A 23,603-nucleotide genomic window follows, 5' to 3' on the forward strand; every position below is an offset into this window, starting at 1 on the left:
AAACCCAATAGGACAGTTCTACTCTGTCTTATACGGTCGCTGTGAGTCAGAATCGACTCGACAGCAATGGATTTTTTGGAGTCATGTAGCAAAAGGATTATCCCATTGACAAAATTGTCACCAGTTTTAAATGGTGAATACTCACATTCCTAGCCCACTGGAGTGTCTTTTGCAATTTTTTTTTTTCCTGAAATAAAGTTAAAGCATTGTAGAGATTTTTTTACGGAAATCAGTGGGGAAGCAGAATTTTACTTCTATCCTGTTTTACAGAAAAATAATCATGCACGAAGTGAGGGATATCTTCTGTGTTACAGAAACACCACAGAGATATTTGATATTATTCTCTCATCTAATCACCTGTCATGTTTTCACCTTAAAACCCGATTCAAGAATGTAATTTTACTCTGAGTTTTCATGGAGTAATAAGATGAAAAGGACTTTGAGAGGCCAAGAAAGTGTTCCGTTCCCTTCTCGAGGAGTGGAAAGTTGTTCTGATTCATCTTGAGTAGCTAGCTCCTTGCCTTTCACAAAAATGCTGTCCACTTTGAAGGCTTCTGTTCTGAAAGATCACTTCAGCTCCCTAACGCAGAAATGAAGTCAGCCCTTGTGGTTCAGCCTGAGAGGTTGCTGTAGGGAGTCGGTTTGGAGACTCTGAGAAAGCGTCTCCCCTTCTTACCATCCATGTAGACTGGGCTGCGGCTGGGAGGAAATGCTAGCCTCTGATCTCCTTAGCTTGGTACTCAAGGCCTTTTGGAATCCCAGCCAATGGGAGTGGCCATTCCTTGCCTGGTGCCATCTTAACTGCTGCATCTCATAGGGGTTAGGGATGGTGGTGAAGTCCAGAACTGTCAGTTCTTGGGAAACGTCATCAAAGAGACTGTTTAACTTTCAGGAATGCCACAAATGCCATGGGCGTGGGCGATACAAGTGCAGTGGCTGCCACGGGGCAGGCATGGTGAGTCACATATGGGCTGTTGGTAAGCAAGAGATGGTGCAGGGGGGAGGAGGGAGGACATGGGGAGGGAGAGCTGGCTGGGGCCTGGAGCTCCCCTTAATACCACAGTGACCTTAGGCCATCATTCTCTCCTTCTGGGTCTCTATTTTCCCATCTGTAAAATGGGAAAGTTGGATTGGGCAGCCTCTAATGAACTTTTCATTTCAGTTTATGATTTTAATTTTTGGTTTATGATTTTAATTCTTTCCTTTTCTCACCTTTCCACATTCATTGAGTTCCCGCTTGGCTGTATAAGAGGACTAAAGCCTGGACCCTTCACACCATGAACTCTCTGTAGCTGAGGGAGATTCACAGGTGACCAGCACTTGTAGTGCCGGGTGATGGTGTCAAGAAGGCCAAGCTTAGAGGGCTTCAAGAGATAAGATAGACAGGGGCCCTGTATTACTCTCCTGGGGCTGTGGTCACAAATGACCACAAACTGAGAGGCTTAAAACAACAGAAATTTACTTCTTCTCAGCCCAGGAGGCCAAACATCTGAAATCAAGTAGTTAAGAACTTGGCTGCTAACCAAAAAGATTGGCAGTTCGAGTCTACCAGCTGCTTCTTGGAAACCCTGTGGGGCAGTTCTACCCTGCCTATAGGGTCGCTATGAGTAGGAATTGACTGGACAGCAAAGGGTTTGTTGTTTTTTTTTTTTGGTCTAATCCAGTCTGACCTCATCTTAACTAATTACATTTGCAAAGACCCTCTTCCAAATAAAGTCACGTTCTGAGATTCTGGTAGACATGACCCTTGAGCGGACACTATTCCATCCAGTACAGGCTCCGAAACAGACAGCCGTGCTCTTGCGGCAGTAGACTTTTTTCAGAATCCTTCAAGGCTCTTAATCCACCCAAGGAGTAAGACCGAACCCTTCATGTGTGCTTGGCTCCCCCACTGGAGCCTGAGCCATCGGACGCAGACTGTCTACGGTGATTTCCTCCATCTTTCTATCTGCCTGCCTGCCTTCCCCCTTTTGAAGGCCCTCCCCCTTTTGAAGGCCCTCCCTTCTGCTCTCTAGCACTCATTCCCCTGCCCACTCATGTCCCAGCTGTGGCCTGGTCCTGGCCTCTCCCTGTCCTCCCCCAGTGCCCTCACCCTGCCACTGGCCTCCTTGTGGCCTTCCAGGTCCCCCCCCCCATGTGCTCTTTTCTGTTCCTTCCTCCACCACCAGCTCCTCTGCCTCTTCTTCCTCCTTGCCCTCCTTCCTTGGGCTTTTCCTGCAATGTCACCAGAGCCAACTGTGGAATCATGGCTCACAAAAAAAATGGGCATGTCTGTGGACAATATCAAAGAAGGAGCTCCCTGCCTCCAGCCCAGGTCCCTTGGCCAACCTGCTTCTGTCCCAGCTCCCTTTCACCATGGCTACTCACTCAAGAGGCAGGTCGCAGGGGGCATGAGGTTCAGACAGGAGGCAGCAGAGGCTGATGTCCCGGAAAAAACAGGGATCTTAGAGTGCAGAGTCTTTGAAAGTTACAGCTGGAAGGGTCCAAAGATACCACCAAGCCTCATCTTCCCGTTTTACAGGTGAAGAGACTGAGGCCCAGGGGGAGGAAGTGATTTGCCCAAGGTCACTAGGCTGGGATTTGGAGCTAGGTCCCCTGCTTCCCTGGAGACCAGGGGGCTGAGGTTGTGGGTGTGTCTGCAGATGAGGTGCTCATCCTGCAGTGGGGCCAAGCGCAAAGCCAAGCAGCCGCGGAGGTGCCAGGTGTGCTCGGGCTCAGGTAGGAGGAGGTACGTGGGGCCGTCCCCAGCATGGAGGGGCTGTCATCCCCTTTACCTGCTTTCTTGTTCTCATTCATCTGCCCATCCAGATGGCAAGCAGGGCCTTGTCTGCATTGGTCACTGCTATGTCACAGCACACTGTATGTAGAAAGCACACACACACACACACACACTCAACTAAACCAGTTGCCATCAGGTTGATTCTGACTCTTGGTGACCCCATATGTGCACAGCAGAACTGCTCCGTAGGGTTTTCATGGCTGTGGCTTTTTAGAAGCAGATTGCCAGGCCTTTCTTCCGAGGCACCTCTGGGTAGCTTTGAACCAACACCCTTTCGGTTATCAGCCAAGCAGTTAACTGTTAGTGCCACCCAGGGACTCTGAGCATAGTAAGGGCTCAGTAAGTATTTGTGGAGGAATGAGTTTTCCTTTAGCGGGGCTGAGAGGCCATTGACAGGCCTGGTACTTTTGGACAAGCCTGAGACTCTGAGAAAAGAGGGCAGTGTAGGTTAGGAGACCTCTTCCTGCAGTCATGGTGAGGGAGTGAATGTCCTAAACCACCTGAAGGTGAGATTCTTAACTCTGAGGATCAGATTCTAGGCAAACTCTTATTAGACTCACAGCAGGACCTGAAATGGAGGAGCAATCAAGGGATGTTTGCTGAGTCATAAAGGTCCATCTATAGGCTTTGCAGGAAATACTAGTGGCACAGTGATTAAGTACTACGGCTGCTAACCAAAAGGTCAGCAGTTCTAATCCACCAGGTGCTCCTTGGAAACTCTATGGGGCACTTCTACTTTGTCCTATAGGGCTGTTATGAGCTGGAATTGACTCAACGGCAACAGGTTTTTTTTTTTTTTTTTTTTTTTTAATAGGCTTTGAAAATTGGGAAGTGTTGGCATTTTGTAAATAATGCCCTTAATTGTATTTATACATCTTTAAAGGGAAACAGGAAACCACAAGGGGTGAAAATATTCAAAGTAGTATTAGTTTATGATCCTTTTGGCTCATTGAGGCCCATTCCATCCTTTTAACAAGCTAGATGTCAAAGCTTTGGTTGTACCTTCCATCTGTGGTTGGTGAAGTGGGTCTTTGGTTTGGAAAGAAACTCAGGCTTTCTTTCATTTGCAAGCCAGAGAAAGCCAATTCAGACTGCTTTAGTAAAAAAAAAAGAAGAAATGTAAATTTATAGACCCATGCAACTGAAAAGCCCAGTGGTATTTTTCAGGGATGGCTTCATGTCCAACTGGATCCAAGTGCTTAAACAATGTCACTGGGCATCTATCTCCATCTTTCACTCTGCTTTCCCTTGTGCTGGCTTCATTCTCAGGCAGGCTCTGCCCTTATAGGGGCAGAGGGGCCCACTGGAAGCTCCAGGTTTAGTAAGCCCAGTAGACAAGGACGCCCTTTGCCTGATAGTTCTGACAAAAGTACCGGAGGTGGGTCTCATTGCACTCACTTGGATCATGTGCCCATCATTGCATCAATCAATGTGGCCAGGGAGACAGGATGAGCTGATTGTCCAGGCCAAGGTCACAGGCTTGTCTGTAGAAGGAGCGGGGCGAGTCATTGAACCATGTGGGCCGGGTGGGGAAGGGTGGTCCCCAAAGGGAAATCAGGGCACCGTCCACAGAAGAAGGAGGACTAGACTGTGGGTGAAAACAATACATGCTTGTCACGGTCCATCTCTGTAAGGAAGGATTTGGGGGTAGCGGTTGGGAAGCCACGAGGACCCCCTGACTTGTGTCTGAGCAGGACTGACCATGTGCCGCTCTCAGGTGCAGCACGTGCTCGGGCAGGGGGAACAAGACCTGTGCCACCTGCAAGGGGGAGAAGAAGCTGCTGCACTTCACCCAGCTTATCATTACGTGGTACGTGGCCCGGCGACGTGGCCTGGACTGGGTTCCCAGGAGAAGCTCCCCTGGGTTTAGGGCAGTGCAGCGACCAGCTGGGAGAAAGGGGCTTAAAGCGACTTGGAGAGGGGAAAGTCCCCTGGGGTGGGGTGAAAGCCCAAAGGAAGAGGCAGCCTGGGGTGGAGGGATGCAGACGGGCTTTCGAGTAGACAGAACTGAGTTCAAACACAGGCAACTTCACTTTATAGTGCAGCAGCCGTTTAACAATGGAGCGTTCCCACCTGGGAACAGTCACAGGTGGGTATGAAACGAGATAATAGAACTGAGCTGTCAGTAGCCTTTACTAGTTTCCCATTGTACAGATGAGTATGCTGAGGCTCAGAGAGGCTAAGGAACCCTCCCTAGGTGCCAGGGGTGCTGGATTCCTAGCCCCACCCTCTGCCTCCAGGAAGAACAGCCTGTTTGAGTTTGTGTCTGAGCACCAGCTGAACTGCCCTGGGGAGCTGCTTGCTAAGGCCAAAGGAGAAAACCTCTTCAAGGACGAGAACGTGGTGGTGAGAGGGCTTTGTGGATGCGGGCAAAGAAAGCGGGTCTGTTCTCCCCTCCTTTAGGGCCGGGTTTTCTGGCTTTCAGTGAGGGCACATGCATTTGGAAACGCAGGCTGGGCTGGAAGAAGGCTGCTGGGATCCACAGGTGGCCAGTCTTCTCTCACGAGTTCCATGCACTAGCTCTCCTTACTCTCTTCCTCCTGCCCTTTCCCCCTCCCTTCCTCCTCCTTCTCTTCCTCCCTCCCTTGCTCTCATCCTCCTTCCCTTATCCTTCCTGCCTTTTCCCTCTTCTTCTCCTTCCTTTCTCTATCCCTTCCTTCTCTCTCTTCCTTCCTTCCTTCCTTTCATTCCACAAATATTGAGACCCTTCTATATGGCAGGCACTCTTCTAGGCCCTGGGGACTCCACAGAGAATAAAACGAAATCACTGCCCTAGTAGAGCTTGCAGTCTGGTGGGTAGAAAAGAACACACTTTTTGCTACAATGTCAGGTGGTAATAAGGATTGTTGAGAATGCTACTCAAGGGAAGGGAATGGGAAGGGATGGGGGTGTTGTTTCCATTGTGGGTCAGCGAAGGCCTGTCTGTGGAGGTGACATTGGGTAGAGACTTGAACGTAGTATGTGTTTGTGTGTGTGTGTGTGCACGGGGGGAGTCAAACATGTGGCCACAGGAGTGAGGGCAGCCCAGCAGAGGGAACTTGCACTGCAGGGGCCTGGAGGGGGAAGTGGGCGCTGAGGAACAGCAGGGGGCAATGTAGAGAGAGGAGCTGAGACATGAGAGGTACCAGCAGCCAGATCAGGTAGGATCTGCTAGGCCACCTGTTGCCCTTGAGTTAACTCCATGTGTGTGAGAGTAGAGCTGCGCTCCATAGGGTTTTCAACAGCTGATTTTTGGCAAGTGGATTGCCAGGCCTTTCTTCCGAGGTACCTCTGGGTGAACTTGAACCTTCAGTGTTTTGGTTAGCAGTTAAGCACTTAACTGTTTGCACCACCCAGGGAATCCTCCTATATAGGCCAGGGGCTGGCAAACTCCACCATACCGCCTGCTTTTGTGAATAAAGTTCTGTTGAGACACAGACACACCCATTTGTTTATGAATATGGCTGTTTTCATATCGTAAGCAGAATTGAGTAGTTGCGATGGAGACTTTATGGCCCACAAGCCTAAAATATTTACAACATTTTTGCAAATAATGTGCCAACATAAATAACGCTCCCACACATATAAAGTGAAGAAATGATGAAATTAAGTAAAACAACTTCAGCGTGGCGCACCCATGTGTATAACACACGACTCATGACATTTCCAGAAGTGAATTTTGGCCTCATTCACTCGTCCTCCCATGTTACTCTTTGGCTTCAACATGGCATCCCACTGCTCCCTCCATTCACGAGAATGACAACATTATTTTTATCAGGAAATTACAAATTTAAATTCTGTATTTCGCTTTTAATCTACCAGTAAATACTTTTGGCTTAAATTTCAAGCAATAGAAAATCAGTACCTACCTTAAGTGAAACTTCCATGTGATCAGAAACAGAAATTGAAGTCAGCAACAGGTAAAAAAAAATTGGCATAGCGCCCTTACGAAAATAATGCCTGTGGGGGTTGCTTGGTTGGCAAAATGAATAATCTGTGTGTTATCTGCAGAAAAATACAGTACTGTTTGGCTCTTTAGAGAAGTTTGCTGTAGGCCTTGGCAGGAAATTTGGCAATTACGAGCTGTCTGAGCCTCATCTTCATGCCTTTTTCTCTGAGAAGGAGAGATGCCCAGTTTCCTTTCTTTGCACCAAAAACTCCTGCTGCCTAAAGACATCCCTCAGCCATTAGCCCTCAGAAAGCCCTGCACCCACTCCAAAGCACATTAGGTGGCCTACCCTGAAATCCCATGGCCTGTGCACTTATCCCAGCCCAGGCTCGTCCTCTGCAGCAGCCCTGAGAGCTGATGGCTCTGTGAGCTGACCTTGGCCTGGTGCTGAGCTCTGGAGGGCGGGGCGGTGTGGTGGCCATCTCCCTGCCCTCAGCACCCATTGAGGTGCCAGGCCCAGGGTGGGCACTTAGCAAACTTTGGGGAGGAGCAGAGGGGAAAGGCTCCAATTCCACTGTTAGGGGTAGAATGAGGAGACATGGGGGAGGGCAATGCTTACCCTTAATGTGTGGTGGGATTTCAAGCTTGGTGGGAAGGGATTTGGAGATGATGAGGACTGGCTAGATGTCCCTGGACTTGGACTTCATGTAGGCTGACTTAGAGCTTCCTGGGTTTATTAACGGTTCGTTTTGTGTCCAAAGTTCCCAAGGTTGCCTGGCACATAGTAGGCAGTTTATCTGAATGAGAAATGAATCTGGGTTCCTTCCCAGCTGACAGGGACCACCCTGCGTTGTTCACTGCTGTATCTCTCACTTGGCACGATGCCTGGCCCACAGTAGGCACTTGGGAACATAGTGGGCGTGCTGGAGGGTTTGTTGGGTAGATGAGTGGACTGCAGATGAAGGGGTACTCTCCGTGTCTATCTCCCAAACTTTTTTTTGCTGGAATTCTGGGAGCTATAACTTGGGTCATCAAGGGACCATGGAGGTCCCGTGGATGTGAGACTGTGGAACCCTTCTCTCTCTGGGCCCCCTACTCGTGCCCTACTTTCAGGTGGGAGGTCAGCCCTAGTTGCCTCCAAGGCTTTAGTTCTGATGCTCGTGTGTCTGAGGCAGTGAGGAGGTGTGTGCCAGGTGCCCCCTGGAGCACTTCTGTCTCCCCAGGTGTACCCCATCGTGGACTTTCCCCTGCGGGAGATCTCTCTGGCCTCGCAGAGGGGCATCGCTGAGCACAGTGCCATGCTGGCCTCCCGTGCCCGCATCCTGCAGCAGGTGAGTGGGGCAGAGAGGAGGCCGGACTAGAGGGTCCAGGGTGCCCTGGCTCAGACTTTGCTCCCTGGGCCATCTGACACTCCTGGGATCGGGCCTAGGACTGTGGGAGGTGGAGCCTCCTGGGTCAGGCTGGGGCTCCAAGGCACTGTCGATCGGGATATATAAAGATGAATTGGGGCCATTCCACCAGCTGGATTGAGGATGGTCTTTCCTGATAATGTCAGGGATGATGGGTGAGGAAGAGTCAGCTAGGAGAAGCATGGAGGGGAGAGAATCCCAGGTTGAGGGAACACAGGAAGTACCAGGGATTGACCTGCAGCCACTGTGGCCTGAGGGCAGAGAGCAAGCTATGGAGGCCTCAGGGATAGGCGGTACCCTGCAGGGCCTTGTAGGCCTGGAAAGAGGTTTGCATCTTTATTCTGAGAGCAATGGGAAGCTATTGAAGGGTTTCAAATACAAATGTGGCATAGTGATTTGAAACTCCTGGTATTCGGACAGCAGAAAGGACCAGGTGGAGAGCCCAGGGTCACAGGCAGGGCTGGAACTAGGAGTCCTGCCTCACATGCTAGGGCACTCCCCAAACCTAGGCTGGTCTTCTCCCAGCCTCAAGAGGAAGCAGGGCCTGCTTTGGGCGCTGTGTTCTCATGGCCGCTAGATGGCGCTGGTGCCCTGCCACTTCCCCAGGCGCAGCTCTGCTCTTCCTCCTCCCAACACTACTGCTGGGGCTTGCAGATCTTGAAGATGGGGCTTTAGCAGGGAATCCTTTCTCAGAGCTCAGTGAAGCCCCTGTCAGCGGCACCCTGAGTCCTGCAGACTGGGCTCAGATCCTTACTTAGTCCAGTGCCCTCTGCTGTGAAAAGGAGATAATTACACCCACCTCAGAGGGTTTTGGGAAACCCTGGTGGTGTAGTGGTTAAGAGCTATGACTACTAACCAAAAGATTGGCAGTTTGAATCCACCAGGTGCTCCTTGGAAGCTCTATGGGGCAGTTCTACTCTGTCCTATAGGGTCCCTATGAGTCCGAATTGACTGGACAGCAATGGGTTTTTTTTGGTTTTCAGAGGGTTGCGTAAGGAGGAGATAATTTACTTACAGGGCTTGGTATCTGGCACTCAATATATTCCTTTTCTTTGGGTCCCCTATGCAATGAATATTTCCCCTTCTCTCTGCACCTGTCCTCTATTTGCAGGTGAGAGAAATCTGCATTTAATTTGAAATAAATAATGACCAGCTTAGAGCCTTAGAAATCATGGAATGCAGGCATTGCAATCTCAAAGGACAGGCGGAAGCGTGAGTGAGAGATCCCCTCCTCCAAGGGGGCAGCCACCGCTCAGCTTCCTGTAGAAAAAGGGGCCGGAGTTGCCAGACCTTTTGAATCCTGATTTTTACATGAAACCTTCTGACTTTTCCATATTGGCAACAACACCAACAAAAATGATAAGAGCACTGTATGGGTTGACAGGCCTGCTTTGGCCTGGGGGCCTCCATTACCCCTGAACTAGTCCAAAATCGTGACTCTTCTGATACATTTTGGAGGCCCAGAGAGGCAGAGCAATTTGCCCAGGCTTACACAGCCTCTCAGGGGAAGAACCCAGAAGTAGAATTCAAGTTTCCTGATCCCCAAGTCAAAGGTTGTCATTCGCTGCATCCAAGGGACACAGGTGACTCTTTGAAAGCCAGTGTAGGGTGCTGGCTTGCAGAAGCGTCACCAGCCAGGAGTGGGACTCAAGGCCCTTACCACTGGGTCAGGAATTCCTGTGTGGTACAAACAGTTCAGCACTTGACAACTTATCAAAAGGTTGGCGGTTTGAACCAACCCAGAGGTACCTTGGAAGAAAGGCCTGGTGATCTGTTTCTAAAAGGCCACAGCAGTAAAATCCTATGGGGAGTTCTACTTTGACATATATGGGGTTGCCGTGAGTCAGTGTTGATTCGAGGGCAATTGGTTACTGTTTCCCCTGGGTAGACACTGCAGGGGCTGTTTATTTAGTAGGTTAGGGCTCGCTTCCAGCTCTGGCACACACTTGTGCCTTCTGTGGGTCCCAGTTTCCTCACCTGTGAAGTGAGGGGTTTGGGCCCTGTCTGAGGTTGGGCTCTGCAGAAGCATTCCCGGAAACAGGACTTAGGTGCAGGTCATTTTTTCAGGAAGGGCTTCCAGGAGTAACTGGTTAGGGAGTGGGGAGCAGGGGAGGGAAGAGGGAAAAGGCAAGCCAAGGTGTGGTGTTGGTGAGGTCCCAGCCTCTGATCCCACTGGGAGCTCTGGCACTTAAGTTATACTCAGTGACTGTCTGCCTGGAGGCAGGCGAGCTGGGCTTTTGTGGTCAGCACCATCTGATTGTTGTGGACCATCTCCCTTCTGCTCTCTAGTCCACATCCCAAGGTCAGTCCTCTGGAGAAAGGTCAGCTGCGAGCAGCAGAGCACGTAGAAACAGGGAGGTGCGTTACAGAAGCAGATTTGAGGGACTCTGGGTAGGTTAGAACAGGTCTGTTTCACCAGAACGTTCTCTAACAGAGCCGCCCTTGTACAACTGGTGTTCTATGGCTTGAGTTACAATTCCGAACCAAACCAGTTGCCATCCAGTTGATTCCGACTGATGTCGACCCCATGTGTGTCAGAGTGGAACTGTGCTCCATAGTTTTCAATGGCGAATTTCTCAGAAGTATCAACAGGTCTTTCTTCTGAGGTGCCTCTGGGTGGGCTCGAAATTCCAACCTTTTGGTTAGTAGCCAAGTGCATTTGTACCATCAGGGACTCCTGAGTTATACTTCCCACCAAACCAAACCCCCTGTCGTCAAATCGATTCCAACTCATAGCCACTCTTCAGGACACCGTAGAGCTGCCCCAAAGGGTTTCCAAGGTTGTAAATCTTTGTGGTAACAGGCTACCACATCTTTCTCTTGTGGAGCAGCTGACGGGCTCGAATTCCTGACCTTTTGGTTTGCAGCCGAATGCTTTCACCACTGTGTCACCAGGGCTCCTGAGTTACACCGAAGACCCTCCAAACATTGAAATATCTACTCTGGGAACAGGAAAAGGGTGAAGACACGCTGAGTGAGATGAACAAATGATGTTAGCAGGTTGTAGACACTCTCTGTTGTCCTGTGACTTAGTTGTGCTCCTGGCAGTTTGAATCCTTTTTAAACCCTTCATTTGGCAGCTGGAGAAACTGAAGCCCAAAAAGGGTTAAGTGACCTGCCCAAGGTCAAACAGTACCACGGGTAGTGGGTCTTCTGGGGCTTTTCCTCTACAACAAGCTCTTGCCTCAGGGAATCAAGCCCTTTGTAAACAAGTCCTGGAGCCAGGAAGGGAAAACTGGAGAAAAATGTATATTTTTCTTTAAAAGAGAACAAAATCAGAGGACAGGCCACTGCTGTGAATTGTTTTGTTTCTGAATTGGTCTTTGGTCCTTGGTCTGTAGACAAAGACTCATTCCGATATTTCACTCAGGGTCAAGCAGTTAGTGGGTGGAATGCAGTCCTGGGTAGACAGAGCCATCACCAGCGCCCCTGCCACAGCCAGGTCACTGTGAGATTTGGCATCTGTCCATCCCAGGGGCCTGGCCAAGGCACACAAACAGATAAACCACCAATTACGAGATAACCACTTGATGGCAGTTGATGTCTCAAGCAATTTGTGGTTTTAGACTCGGAGACCTTTTGAACCAGAAGCAGATGGAGGCAGCGGAGGTGGGTTGGGGAGGGTTGTGGTGTCCCTTGCTCTCCCTTGGAGCTTGGTGGACACTCCTGGACACAGAATGGTCCCGATTCCACTGTCCAGGCCTCCTGGGCAGTGACATTGGCTGCCATCTTGTCTTGCCCCTTAGTTCCCGCTTGTGATCTTCCATACCACGATCTCAAGAGGGGCTCTTCTACCCTTGGGAACCCTGCTGGCATAGAGGTTAAGACCTATGGCTGCTAACCAAAAGGCCAGCTGTTCAAATCCACCAGCTGCTCCTTGGAAACCCTATGGGGCAGTTCTACTTTGTTCTGTAGGGTCGCTATGAGTTGGAATTGACTAGATGGAACAGGTTAGGTTTTGCTTTGGTTGCTACCCTTTGTTCCCGAAATTATTATTTGGCCTATGAAGAAAACCCATTCTCACTATCTCATCGGCTGTCTCACGACAAACTCATTGATAAGGAAACTGAGGTGCATAGAAATGAAGTCAGGAGTCTAAGATCACACAGGAGCTTAGTGGAAAATTGCTGCCCTGCCTCCGATTCCCCTCTCCCTTCCACCTTAGTTAATATGCTACCTGTCAGCTTCTCCTTCAGCAGAGCGGGGTTCTGCCTCTGAGAGAGAAGTTGAAGCAGCCAGGGTGACCCTCATCCCCACCTGTTTTACCCTTTCCCCTGGGGTGTGGCCTCTGGACCAAGAGGACTCTCCCAAGGTAGAGAGGTGCCTGCAAGTAAAGACGGCCTGACGCTGACCTGTCATGGCCCCACGCCCTGTGTTTCGGATCCCCAAACCTGGGTCCAGGTCAGGGGGCAGCTTGTGCGGAAGAGCTTAGGGGTTTGGGCACAGAGCCTCACCCACAGTAAACTGAACCGAACCTGCTGCTGTCAAGTCGATTCTGACTCGTGGCAACCTCTCGTGTTACAGAGTAGAACTGCTCCATAGAATTTTTCCTGGCTGTAATCTTTATGCAAGTGGATTGCCAGGCCTTTCTTCTGCAGAGCTGCTGGGCGGGTCCAAACCACCAACCTTTAGGTTAGTAGCTGAGCACAAGCTAGTTTGTACCTCCCAGGGACCTTCCAGTAAATTCCCAAGAAAGCTGAGCTTCAGTTACTAGGAGGGATGCTCTTATGTCAACTCCATGGTGCAGTTGCCAAAAACAAAATAACAGAAAGCCAGTGAGATGGTGTTGCATCAAGAGTAGTCCATGTTCACCCCCTAGGTGGTGCTGAGATATTCTTTCAGGGCCCCACAGTGTGGGAAAGTTGTAGACTAACTGCTCTGAGAAGGCGCCAGGGGAATGAGGGGCTTTAGAACATACAGTATGGGAGGGAGTGAGTTCCCTGTCTCCTTACAGGGGCATTTAGGAAAAGAAGACACTGGGGAGAGGATTTGAGCATTAAATGGGTATAGCTACAGCGCGGAGTTGGAGCTTGGACTAGATGATCAACCAAACCTGAAATACCAAAATGTCTTAGCCTGGGTTCCCTAGAGGAGCAAAACCAGTGAGATGTTAAGCACTCCACTGCTAAAGGAAAGGCTGGAGGTCTGAAGCCACCCATCGGCTCTGTAGGAGAGAGACCTGGTGACCTGCTCCTGTAAAGATTACAGCCTGAAAAACCCTATGGGGCAGCTCCACTCTGTCACATGGGGTTGCTATGAGTTGAAACTGACTATAACTATATATATATATATAGAGAGAGAGAGAGATCGATTGATTTACTTCAAGGGATTGGCTCATGCAATTGTGGGGTGCTGGCAGGTCTAAGATCTGTAGGTCAGCTGCAGGCCAGGGACTTCTGCAGGCTTATACCCCAAGATCCGGAGGTCAGGTGATGAGAAGCGTGGTGGGTGAAGTGTCCCATTTGTAAAAGGAGGGGAACATTTGAGAAAGACTTTTCTTGGAGGAGGGTCGATACTTTCTTGGAGATGTGTTGGTAGGCGGTGGAATCCTGGGAAAACAACCCACCAATGTTTGAGATCTTCTTAAAATTTATTTAAAAATTTGGAGTCCACTCCCTCTTATCTTCAAGGTTGTTTTAATATAAACATATTTTTAGTGACTTCATCCTCCACTCCCTCCCCCCGCAGTCTAAAAATGAATGCTTCTGGAAGGTGTCATGTTTGCTGGTGGCTCTCCATACATCCTGCCACAGCCCTGGGGATGCCCGTACCCCTGTTGGTGAAACCTACAATCAGTGGTAGCTAAACATAGTCAGTTGAGCCAGAGCTCAGGGTACGTGAAGGGGTGTAGTAGAAGAATACATATAATGGCAAGTTGTAGTCAAATTGTGCAGGGCCCTGAATGCCAACTCCAAAGCATAAACTTCATTCTACAGGCAGCAGGAGCCACTGAAGGTTCTTGAGCGGTGAGTGACTTGAGCAGCACATTGATGCTTTTCTTGGCCATTTGTTTTCTCAGAGGCAGACCATTGAGCTGATCCCCCTCACAGAAGTTCGTTACTGGTACCAAGGAAAGACTGACGTCTACTACATCTACGGAACCGACCACAGAGTGTACGTGGTGGACTACCCTGAGCGGTACTGCTGTGGCTGTACCATCATCTGACCATGGCTGCAGCTGTCCCCAGAGCCCATCATTCCAGAAGGAACAGCCAAGATCTTTGAGTTCACTCCTCTTTAGTTGCATTGAACAATCCTTTACAAATCCTGGCATATCCTTCCAGAGAAATTAGCCATGACTCTTTACTGAGCTCCTCTGGTGGATTCCATGGTGCATTTATTTAACCTACAAGGATTCAACTACACACATTCCTTTAAGACAAACGATAGAAATCATTTGATTGGTGGGGCTTTGCCTCTGGTCTCCAAGCTTACGCCCTGATGGAGCACGTGGTTTGATTTTGCCTTCCTCTTGCTTGGTCTCGGTTCTGCTGTGCCTCCTCTAGTGTGAGCCTCTTGCCAAGCTGAGCATTACTGAAATGCTTAAAGACGCACACAGATCGGGTGCCCCTTCCCGCACACCAGATAGTGCACTTAGGGATCAAGCAACCATTGACTTTGCTCCGCATTCTGTGGGTCACGAATTTGAACAGGGCTCAGTGGAGTGGTTCGTCTCTGCTCTATGGTGTCTGGGGCCTTCCCTGAAAGACTAGGCATCTGGAGTGACTCAGTGGCAGGGGGCTGGTTGATGGTGGCTGTCAGCTGGCACCTCAGTTAGGGTTGTCAGCTAGAACACCTACATATGGCCTCTGCATGTTGCCCGAGTTCCCTCACAACATGGCAGCTCTGAGGGTGAGTGCCCCTTGTGCATGCCCCTGACTGAAGAAATAGACATCTGTTCCAAACTGGAGAACAAACCAGCTATGTTGGATGGACTGAGAATCTAAAGGGTGATCTCTGATGTAGTACCTGTGTAAGGGACATGATACAGTGATTTTGAATACATGCATTTATTTTGATATCACATGCAGACCTTAGAACCTACCTACCAGGTAAGATGTGACCTCGGTATACTGTGTACCCAACCATGTACAGGCATTCCCCATCTGTGTAGTGAGGCTGGTTGGGTGGAGGGGACACCCTGGAGTTTGGCACAAGGCCAACAGAGGCCTTGCAGGGTCAAACTTGGAGAGTTCTGCTGGGGCCGGGTGGGTCATCGCACACCTGGCTGTGGGTAGGCCCACCCCACCCTTGAAGAGGATGGACACAGCAGACCTTGAGAGGTACCTTCTCTTGGTCCCCAGGCTCCAGCTAGCCAGCAGCCTCTACTGCCCCATGGTGTGGGAGAATATGGACAGGCTTGGCTGGGAGAGTATTACACATTGAATTGTGTCCTCCAAAGATATGTACTGAAATCCTGGCCCCTATACCTGTAAATAAGGAGCCCTGCTGGCACACTGGTTAAACACTTGGCTGCTAACTGAAAGGCCGGCAATTCGAACCCATCAACCGCTCTGTAGGGGAAAGATGTGTCTACTTACATAAAGATTACAGCCTGGGAAGCCCTATGAGGCAGTTTTACTCTGGTAGAGGGTCCTATAGGGTCACTGTGAGTTGGAATCAGCTCAAATGCAATGGGTTTGGTTTTTTTTATACCTGTAAATATGATCCTGTTTGGAAATAGGGTTTTCTTTATTATGTTAATAGGTCATACCTGAGAAGGGTGGGTCTAAGTCTAATCACTTCTGAGCTATAAAAAGAGCAGAATGAACACAGAGACCCACAGGGGGAAGAAAGGGACAACAGAGACAGATGCATCTACAAAGATTGCCAGCAGTTACCAGAAGCTGGAATAGATAAGGAAGGACTTCTCCTGGAGCCGTACCCTCATTTGGGCTTCTAGCTTCCCGAACTAGGACAAAATACATTTCTGTCCTTTAAAGCCACCCACTGTGGTATTTGTTTTGTGGCAGCATCAGGGAGCTAAGACAGGGAGACTGAGGCCACCCCCCAGAGCATCATTAATAAATGATATGCAAATGCACACCTGCATCCTTACCTGCTACTACCAGAGCCCCTGGATTTTCCCCAGATCCTGCTCAGGTGTTGCTGTTTCCCCAGAGTTTGGCTGAACCCCACACAGGTGGGTCCTGGCTGGCAATGTGGAGACGGGACTGCTGACAGGAGCAGAAGGTTTGGAGGGGCATCTAGCTCCCTCGGGGCTGCACGGAGCCAACAGGAACTTGACTGAGAAGCAAACGATACGAACCCCGAAGCCCCAAGAAGCCTGGGCCAGCAACCTTCCAGGCCCAGATTTCGGTTCCTGCCCTGGTCCGCTTACTGCCAGCCCCTTCCAGCCAAAGCCATGGGCTCTGTGTGGGGGGGAGGCTAAGGGCGTGATGAGGCCACCTTTGGACTGGGGCACCCTGGGGGCACGGGCAGCAGCTAGTCCCTGGGGACAGAGCTTGGTGGTATCAGGGGAGCAGGGAGTGTCCCCAAAGAGGAAATTTCCATTTCATCTTCCTCCTGAAGCTCTTTGTGCTCAAGTCTGGGAGGCCATTACCCCCACCACCACCCTCTGTCCCTGGTGTTCCCACAGCTGCCTCCGTGGTGCTCAGAGGAGGTGCTTCTGCCCCTAGAGAGCACTGGATTGATAGAAGCGGACTGATTTTGGTCGCTGCAATGGTTGGAAGCAACACTGTTGACATTCAGTGGACAGAGTCCAGGAAAGCTAGGTGTCCAGCAATGCTTGGGACAGTCTCACACAACACAGCACTCACCGTCCCTCATTGACTTACAAAGATCCCGCTGACATTCACGTAGAATGGTAGTTACACACAACAGTTTCACCGGTTACTGTTTAACGTAATGCTACTTTTTACTTAGTGTTCACTTTTGTTCTTAGATCCTCCTGTCCCTCTTGTTTGAATTTTGAATTGGCTTTTGATCATCTTATTTCCCTTAAGTCTAAACCAGCGCGTTATACGTAGACGTAATCACCAACGGCTTCCTTACGGCTTGACGTGTGATGGCCCCTGATCATCTACAAATTGAAACACATTTATTAAAAAAAAAAAATGCATGTTCTTTTAATGCCTCCTCTATATTTCAGTTTGGGCCTTAAGTTGCTGCTTCTTTGGGGAAACTGTATCTAAGTGGGTTATATGTGAATTTTATTTTAGGATAAAAAGGGAGCATTCAGTGTCTTAGGGTTGAGGCTCAACAGCATGTACAGAGTGTTGGCATTAGACAGTATATACTCACTGGAGTGAAGAGGGTCCAAGGGGATGCTGTTCCAATGGGGCAGCAAATGAGAGAAAGCACCAGCGACCCCCTAGTCACTCACCAATTGTCGAGTCATCTCCAACTCCTGGGGACCCCGTGTGTGTCAGAGTAGAACTGTGCTCCATAGGGTTTTTAATGGCTGATTTTTCAGAAGTAGATTACCAGGCCTTTCTTCCAAGGCACCTCTGGGTGGATACAAACCTCCAACCTTCTGGTTAGTGATTGAGTGCATTAACTATTTGCACTACCCAGTGGCTCCTCAGGCTGGTATTAGTCACCATCATTTTAGTGACAATTAGTTTCTGTCTCCTGATCAGAAAGTAAGGTAGGACTTTAGGGTGGGGACAGTTTGTAGGGGAGACAGTACAATGTGGCACAAGCAGCACAGTGTAGACTGTGGCCACAGTCTGGGGTTCAAATCCTGCCTCTACTGGCTATCACCTGCATGGACTTGCACAGCCCTGCTTGCCCGCTCTGTGCCTGATTTCCCATCTGTAAAATGAGAGCAGTCGTGCTTAGGATTGTTATGATGACTAAATGTCATTGTGAATATGGTGTGTGTGACACACGAGTTCTCGAGAGATTTTACTTATTAGTATTAGGAGGGGACACAAGGAAAGGCAGCTGTTCGAAGGGAGAAATCAGACCCTGGGCGCTGAGGGTATCCAGGCATGGAATCTGGGCTGTGTGAGATAAGGCAGTGGTTTCCAAAAGCGGGTTCAAGTTTTGGGGCCCTACTGGTTGTGCCAGCCTCACCTAGAAAGCGAATATAAAAATGCAGATTCCTGGGTCTCACCTATAGGTATTTGGGGTGATGGTGATGAGATTCTGTTGTTTTAACCCATGTTCCCACGATTCTTATGCATGATCAGAGCATGGAAACTGGCCTGGAAGTCAAAGCCATAGAGTTTGAAATCAATGCTGTCAGACTTAAATTTCAATTCTTAGATCGCCACGTGCTCTGAGCCTCAGTTTCTTCATCTGTGCAATGGGGATAATCTGTGCTCTACCTACTTTGCAGGGTTGTTTTAGGGCTCACATAAGACACTGAATATGAAAGCGCTTTGCAAACTCTGAAGTTCCACATACAGTTGGCCCTCTGTGTCCGTGGGTTCAAGCAGACTTGTATTGAAAATATTTGGGGAAAAAAAAGACTTCTTCCCCTTGTCATTATTCCCTAAACAATGCAACAACTATTTACATAAGATTTACATTGTATTAGGTATTGTAAGTAATCTAAAAAAAAAAAAACCAAATCTAGGGATGATTTATGCTTAGGTTATATGCAAATACCGCGCCATTTTATATAAGGGACATGAGCATCCTCGGATTTTGGTATCCATGGTAGTGGTGGTGGTGGGGTCCTGGAATCAATCCCTTATGGACACCGAGGGGTGACTATAAATATTTTTTTAGGACTGGAAATCACAGATGAGCAACAGAAGGGAAGATGGTTTCAAAGACGTCCCGCTGCTCTTGGCCACCAGGGGGCAGCAGGTGCACACACATGAACAAACCCTTGAGGCAGTTTCTCCTCTGCCAAGTGAGTTCGGTGTCAGGTGTGATATCAGCCTTATGAAGGTCTCTTGTTCTCAGCAGGCCTTGGGCCATTAGCCTCTCTGCAGGGCTCGGAGCATCAGGGAAATCAGATGGCACTAAATTTTTTTTTTTTTTTTTTTAGAAATGCATCTAGTATATCTTTTATTTAGGCTCCAGTTAAAACTTCTGTCCTTTCGAAGGGAGTGGCAGCAGGGGAAGCAATACCCAGTTACTGTTGAGCTGATTCCAATTCATGGTGACCTCGTGTGTCAGAGTAGAACTGTGCTCCACAAGGTTTTTAATGGTTAATTTTTTGGAAGTAGATCACCAGGCCTTTCTTCCAAGGTGCCTTTGGGTAGATTCAAACCTCCAACCTTTTAACCATTTGCACCACACAGGGACTCCCCTGGGAAACATCACTCACATTTAGGAAGCTGGGCTTGAGATGCTAACCTGGGAGTTAACAGTCACAGTCTAGGTCAACACATGAACTCGTCGGTCTGATCCATTGATCCAACTGACAATCCATTCATTTTTTGGGGCACTAACCAGGCCAGGCACTGGGGAAGCAAAGGCGAATCAGGTACTGACAGTGTCTTGAGGTCTCCTGGTCTTTACAAAAATGGTGACCAACTTCTTTTTTTTTTTTCTGTTCATTTTTTCCCCCTAAATTTTATTTATTTTGTTGTTGTTGAGAATATACATAGTAAAACATATGCCAATTCAGCAGTTTCTACATGGACAATTTAGTGATATTGATTACATCCTTCAAGCTGTACAATCATTTTCATCCTCCCTTTTTGAGATGTCTATACTCCATTAACATAAACTCACTGCCCCCGAAGTTTCCTGCCTAATCTTTCAAGTTGCTACTGTCAATTTCCTCCATAGAGATAGTTCTTAAAAAAGCATAATGCTCAAGGAAGACCTTTTCTACTAGTTAACTATTGCTTGGTTTTAAGATGACTTCAGGGGATATTTTTGGTTTAAGGTTTAAAGATTATATCAGAGCAGTAAGTTTCAGGGGTTCATCTACCCTCCATGGCTCCAGAAAGTCTACAGTCCATGATAATTTGAAATCCTTCTCTGCATTTTCCCCCTTTGATCAAGATCCTTCTATGGAATCTTTGATCAAAAAGTTCAGTAATGGTAGCTGAGCACTGGTCTCATGGCAAATAAAGCAGTTATTGATGAGGGCAGTTAGCTGTACATTCCATATCCTCCTCCTACTCCTGACTCTTCTTCCTCTGTTGCTCCAGGTGAATAGAGACCAATTGTTTGAAAGTTTTGAAGACCCCAGGCACTACACAATGATAGGAGGTAGAACAGAAACACTGAACACATTATTAGGCCAATTAACTGGGAAATCCCATGCAACCATGACCCTAAGCCTCCAAACCAATGAAGTGTTTGGTTGTACACAAGCAGCCTCAGCAACTACTCTTTTTTTTTTGTCCGTGTTGTAAATATATCTATCACACAACTTTTGCCAAATCAACTTTTTACAGATGTACAACTTACTGACTGCAGCTGCAGTCATCATCTGCGCAACCCTACCCTTAATCAATGTGGTATTTCCATCACTGTTAATCTCCCTTTCCCCCTCTCTCCTGCCCCTGGTAACCACTAATAAACTTTGGTCTCTGTTCATTTGTCTTTTCTTGTCTTTTTATATAAGTGAGCTCATACAATGTTTGTGCTTTTGTGATTGACTTATTTTGCTCAGCATAATATCTTCAAGCTCCAGCCATACTTCAGTTCTTCCGCTGGCTGAGTAGTATTTCATTGCATGTATGTACCACATTTTGTTTATCCATTCATCTGTTAATGGGCATTTAGGTTGTTTCCACCTTTTGGCTATTGTGAATAGTGCTGTAATGAACACTGGTGTACAAGTCTCTGTTTGAGTCTCTGCTTTCAAGTCTTTCGGGTATATACCTAGGAGTGGAATTGCTGGATCGTATGGTAGTTCTATTTTTAGCTTTTTGAGGAACCATCGCACTGTTTTCTACAATGGCTTATGCCGTTTTGCATTCCCACCAGCAATGGATAAGGATTCCAATTTCCCCACATCCTTGCCCACATTTTTTATTTTCTCGTTTTTTTTTCATCTTAGCCAATCCAGTGGGAGTGAAATGGTGTCTCATTGTAGTTTTGATTTGTTTCTGTCTGATGGCTAATGATGCTGAGCATCTTTTCATGTGTTTGATGGCCATTTGAACTTCCTCTTTGGTGAACTATCTATTCTAGTCCTTTGCTCATTTTATGATTGAGTTGTCTTTTTTGTTGTTAAGTTCTCAAAATTGTATATACATTTTGGTGATTAGATTCTTGTCAGATATAAGCTTTCTGAAGACATTCTCCCAGTCAGTAGCTTGACTTTTCACTTTTTTAGTAAAGTTTTTTGATGAAAATTTTTTATTTTTATGAGGTCCCATTTATTTATTTTGTCTTCTGCTGTTTGTGCTTTTGTTATTATATTAGATAATCCATTTTTAAAAGCTAGGCCTGACAGTGTTGTCCCTGCTTTTTCTTCTAAGAATTTTATGATTTTAGTTTGCACATTTAAGTCCTTAATCCATTTTGAATTTGTTTTTGCATATGCCCTGAGGCATGGGTCCTGTTTTATTTTTCTGCCTATGGAAATCCAATTTTTCCAGCACCATTTATTGAAAAGACTTCTTTCCCCATCAAATGAACTTAGTACCCTTGTCAAAAATCAGTTGACCATAGATGTGTGGTTTTATTTCTGGACTCTCAATTCTATTCCATTGATGTGTCTATTGTTATACCTGTACCAGACTGTTTTGATTACTGTAGCTGTATAGTATGTTTTAAAACCAGGAAGTGGGAGCCCTCCTACTTTGTCCTTCTCTTTCAACATTGTTCTAGCTATTCAGGGCCTCTTGCCATTCCTCACAAAGTTGAGGACTGGCTTCTCCATTTCTATAAAGAAGGCTGTTGGGATTTTGATTGGGATTGGGTTGAATCTATAGATTGCTTTGTGTAATACTGACATTCTAACAATATTGAGTCTTCCAATCCCTGAACATGGAGCATCTTTCCATTTATCTAAGTCTTTTTAAATCTCTTTCAGCAGTATTTTATAGTTTTCATTGTGTAAGTCCTTCACGACTCTGGTTGGATTTATTCCTAGGTATTTTACTCTTTTAAACGCTATTGTAAATGGAATCGTTTCCCTAATTTCCCTTTCAGATTTCTTAATGTTGGTGTATAGAAACTCGACTGGTTTTTGTTTGTTGACCTAGTACCCTGCAACTTTGCTAAATTCCTCTATTAGCTCTAGAAGTTTTCATATGGGCTCTTTGGGGTTTTCTATATATAGGATCACATCATCCACAAATAGAGATAATTTTACTTCTTTTCCAATCTGGGTACATTTTATTTCTTTTTCTTGTCTTGTTGCTCTGGCTAGGACTTCTAATACAATATTGAATAGAAGTGGTGGGAGTAGGCACCCTTGTCTTGGTCCCAGTTTCAAGGGGGAAGCTCTCAGTCTTTCTCCATTAAGTATATTGTTGGCTTTTCATATATGCCCTGAATCACATTGAGGAATTGCCCTCCTATTCCTTTCTTATTTAGGGTTTTCATCAAGAATCCTGTTGGGTTTTATCAAATGCTTTTTCGGTATCAATAGAGATGATCATGTTAGTTCTTGTCCTTTGTTCTATTAATGTTGTATATTATGTTGATAGATTTTCTAATGTTGAACCATCCCTGCATTCCTGGAATAAATTCCACTTGGTCATAGTATATGACTCTTTTAATATATTGTTGGATTCTGTTTGCTAGTATTTTGTTGAGAATTTTTGCATCTATATTCATAAGAGTTATTGACCTATAGTTTTCTTTTCTTGTGTCTTTGTCTGGTTTGGGCATCAGGGTTACGTTAGCTTCATAGAATGGGTCAGGAAGTATTCCTTCTTTCTCTATTTTTTGAAAGAGTTTAAATAGTATGGCTGTCAATTTTTCTCTAAATGTTTGGGGGAATTTCCCAGTAAAGCCATCTGGTCCAGGACTTTTTTTTTCTTTTCTGTTGGAAGGTTTTTGATCACTGATTCAATCTCTGCACTTGGTATGGGTCTGCTGAGACTGTTTCCTCTTGAGTCAGTTTGGGTAGGTTGTGTGTTTCTAGGAATTTGTCCATTTCCTCTAGGTTATCCAGTTTGCTGCAATACGATTGTTCATAATATTCTGTCGTAATTCTCTTTATTTTATTGGGTCAATTGTAATGTCCCCTCTTTCATATTTTATTTTAGTTACTTGTGTCTTTTTTTTTTGTCAACCTACCTAAAGGCTTGTCAATTTTATTGGTCTTTTCAAAGAAACCTCTTCTGGTTTTATTGACTCTATTATTTTTCTGTTTTTGATTTGATTTATTTCTGCTCTAATCTTTGTTTTTCCTTTCTTCTGGTAGGTTTGAGCTTAGTTTGCTCTTCTCTTTCTAGAGTCTGGATTGTTGAGTTAGGCTGTTAATTCGAGATCTTTCTTTTTTTATGTAAGCATTTATTGCTATAAATTTCCCTCTGGGTACTACAAACTCTATGGGGCGGTTCTACTCTCTCCTATAGGGTTGCTATGAGTCAGAATCGACTCGACGGCAGTGGAGTGGGTTACTGCATTTGCTTCATCCCTTAAGTTTTGGCATGTTGTGCTTTCATTTTCATTTGACTCTAAGAAATTTGTGATTTCTTTTTCGATT

At 47.0% G+C, this 23,603-nt stretch overlaps 1 protein-coding gene across 1 annotated transcript in view; it reads left to right on the forward strand.

Annotated features, from left to right (window-relative positions):
* Positions 1-14,369, forward strand: part of SSUH2 (ssu-2 homolog) — a 32,473-nt gene extending 18,104 nt beyond the window's left edge. The window contains exons 7-12 of the mRNA XM_064274256.1: positions 893-955; positions 2,643-2,728; positions 4,497-4,589; positions 5,020-5,125; positions 7,871-7,978; positions 14,076-14,369. Of these exons, the coding sequence (XP_064130326.1) occupies positions 893-955; positions 2,643-2,728; positions 4,497-4,589; positions 5,020-5,125; positions 7,871-7,978; positions 14,076-14,222 (603 nt within the window). The 3' untranslated portion in view covers positions 14,223-14,369. The remainder of the gene's footprint in view (positions 1-892; positions 956-2,642; positions 2,729-4,496; positions 4,590-5,019; positions 5,126-7,870; positions 7,979-14,075) is intronic.
* Positions 14,370-23,603: the final 9,234 nt, after the last annotated feature.

Source organism: Loxodonta africana, chromosome 22 (genome assembly GCF_030014295.1).
Source record: "Loxodonta africana isolate mLoxAfr1 chromosome 22, mLoxAfr1.hap2, whole genome shotgun sequence".
NCBI classification, from domain to species: Eukaryota; Metazoa; Chordata; class Mammalia; order Proboscidea; family Elephantidae; genus Loxodonta; species Loxodonta africana.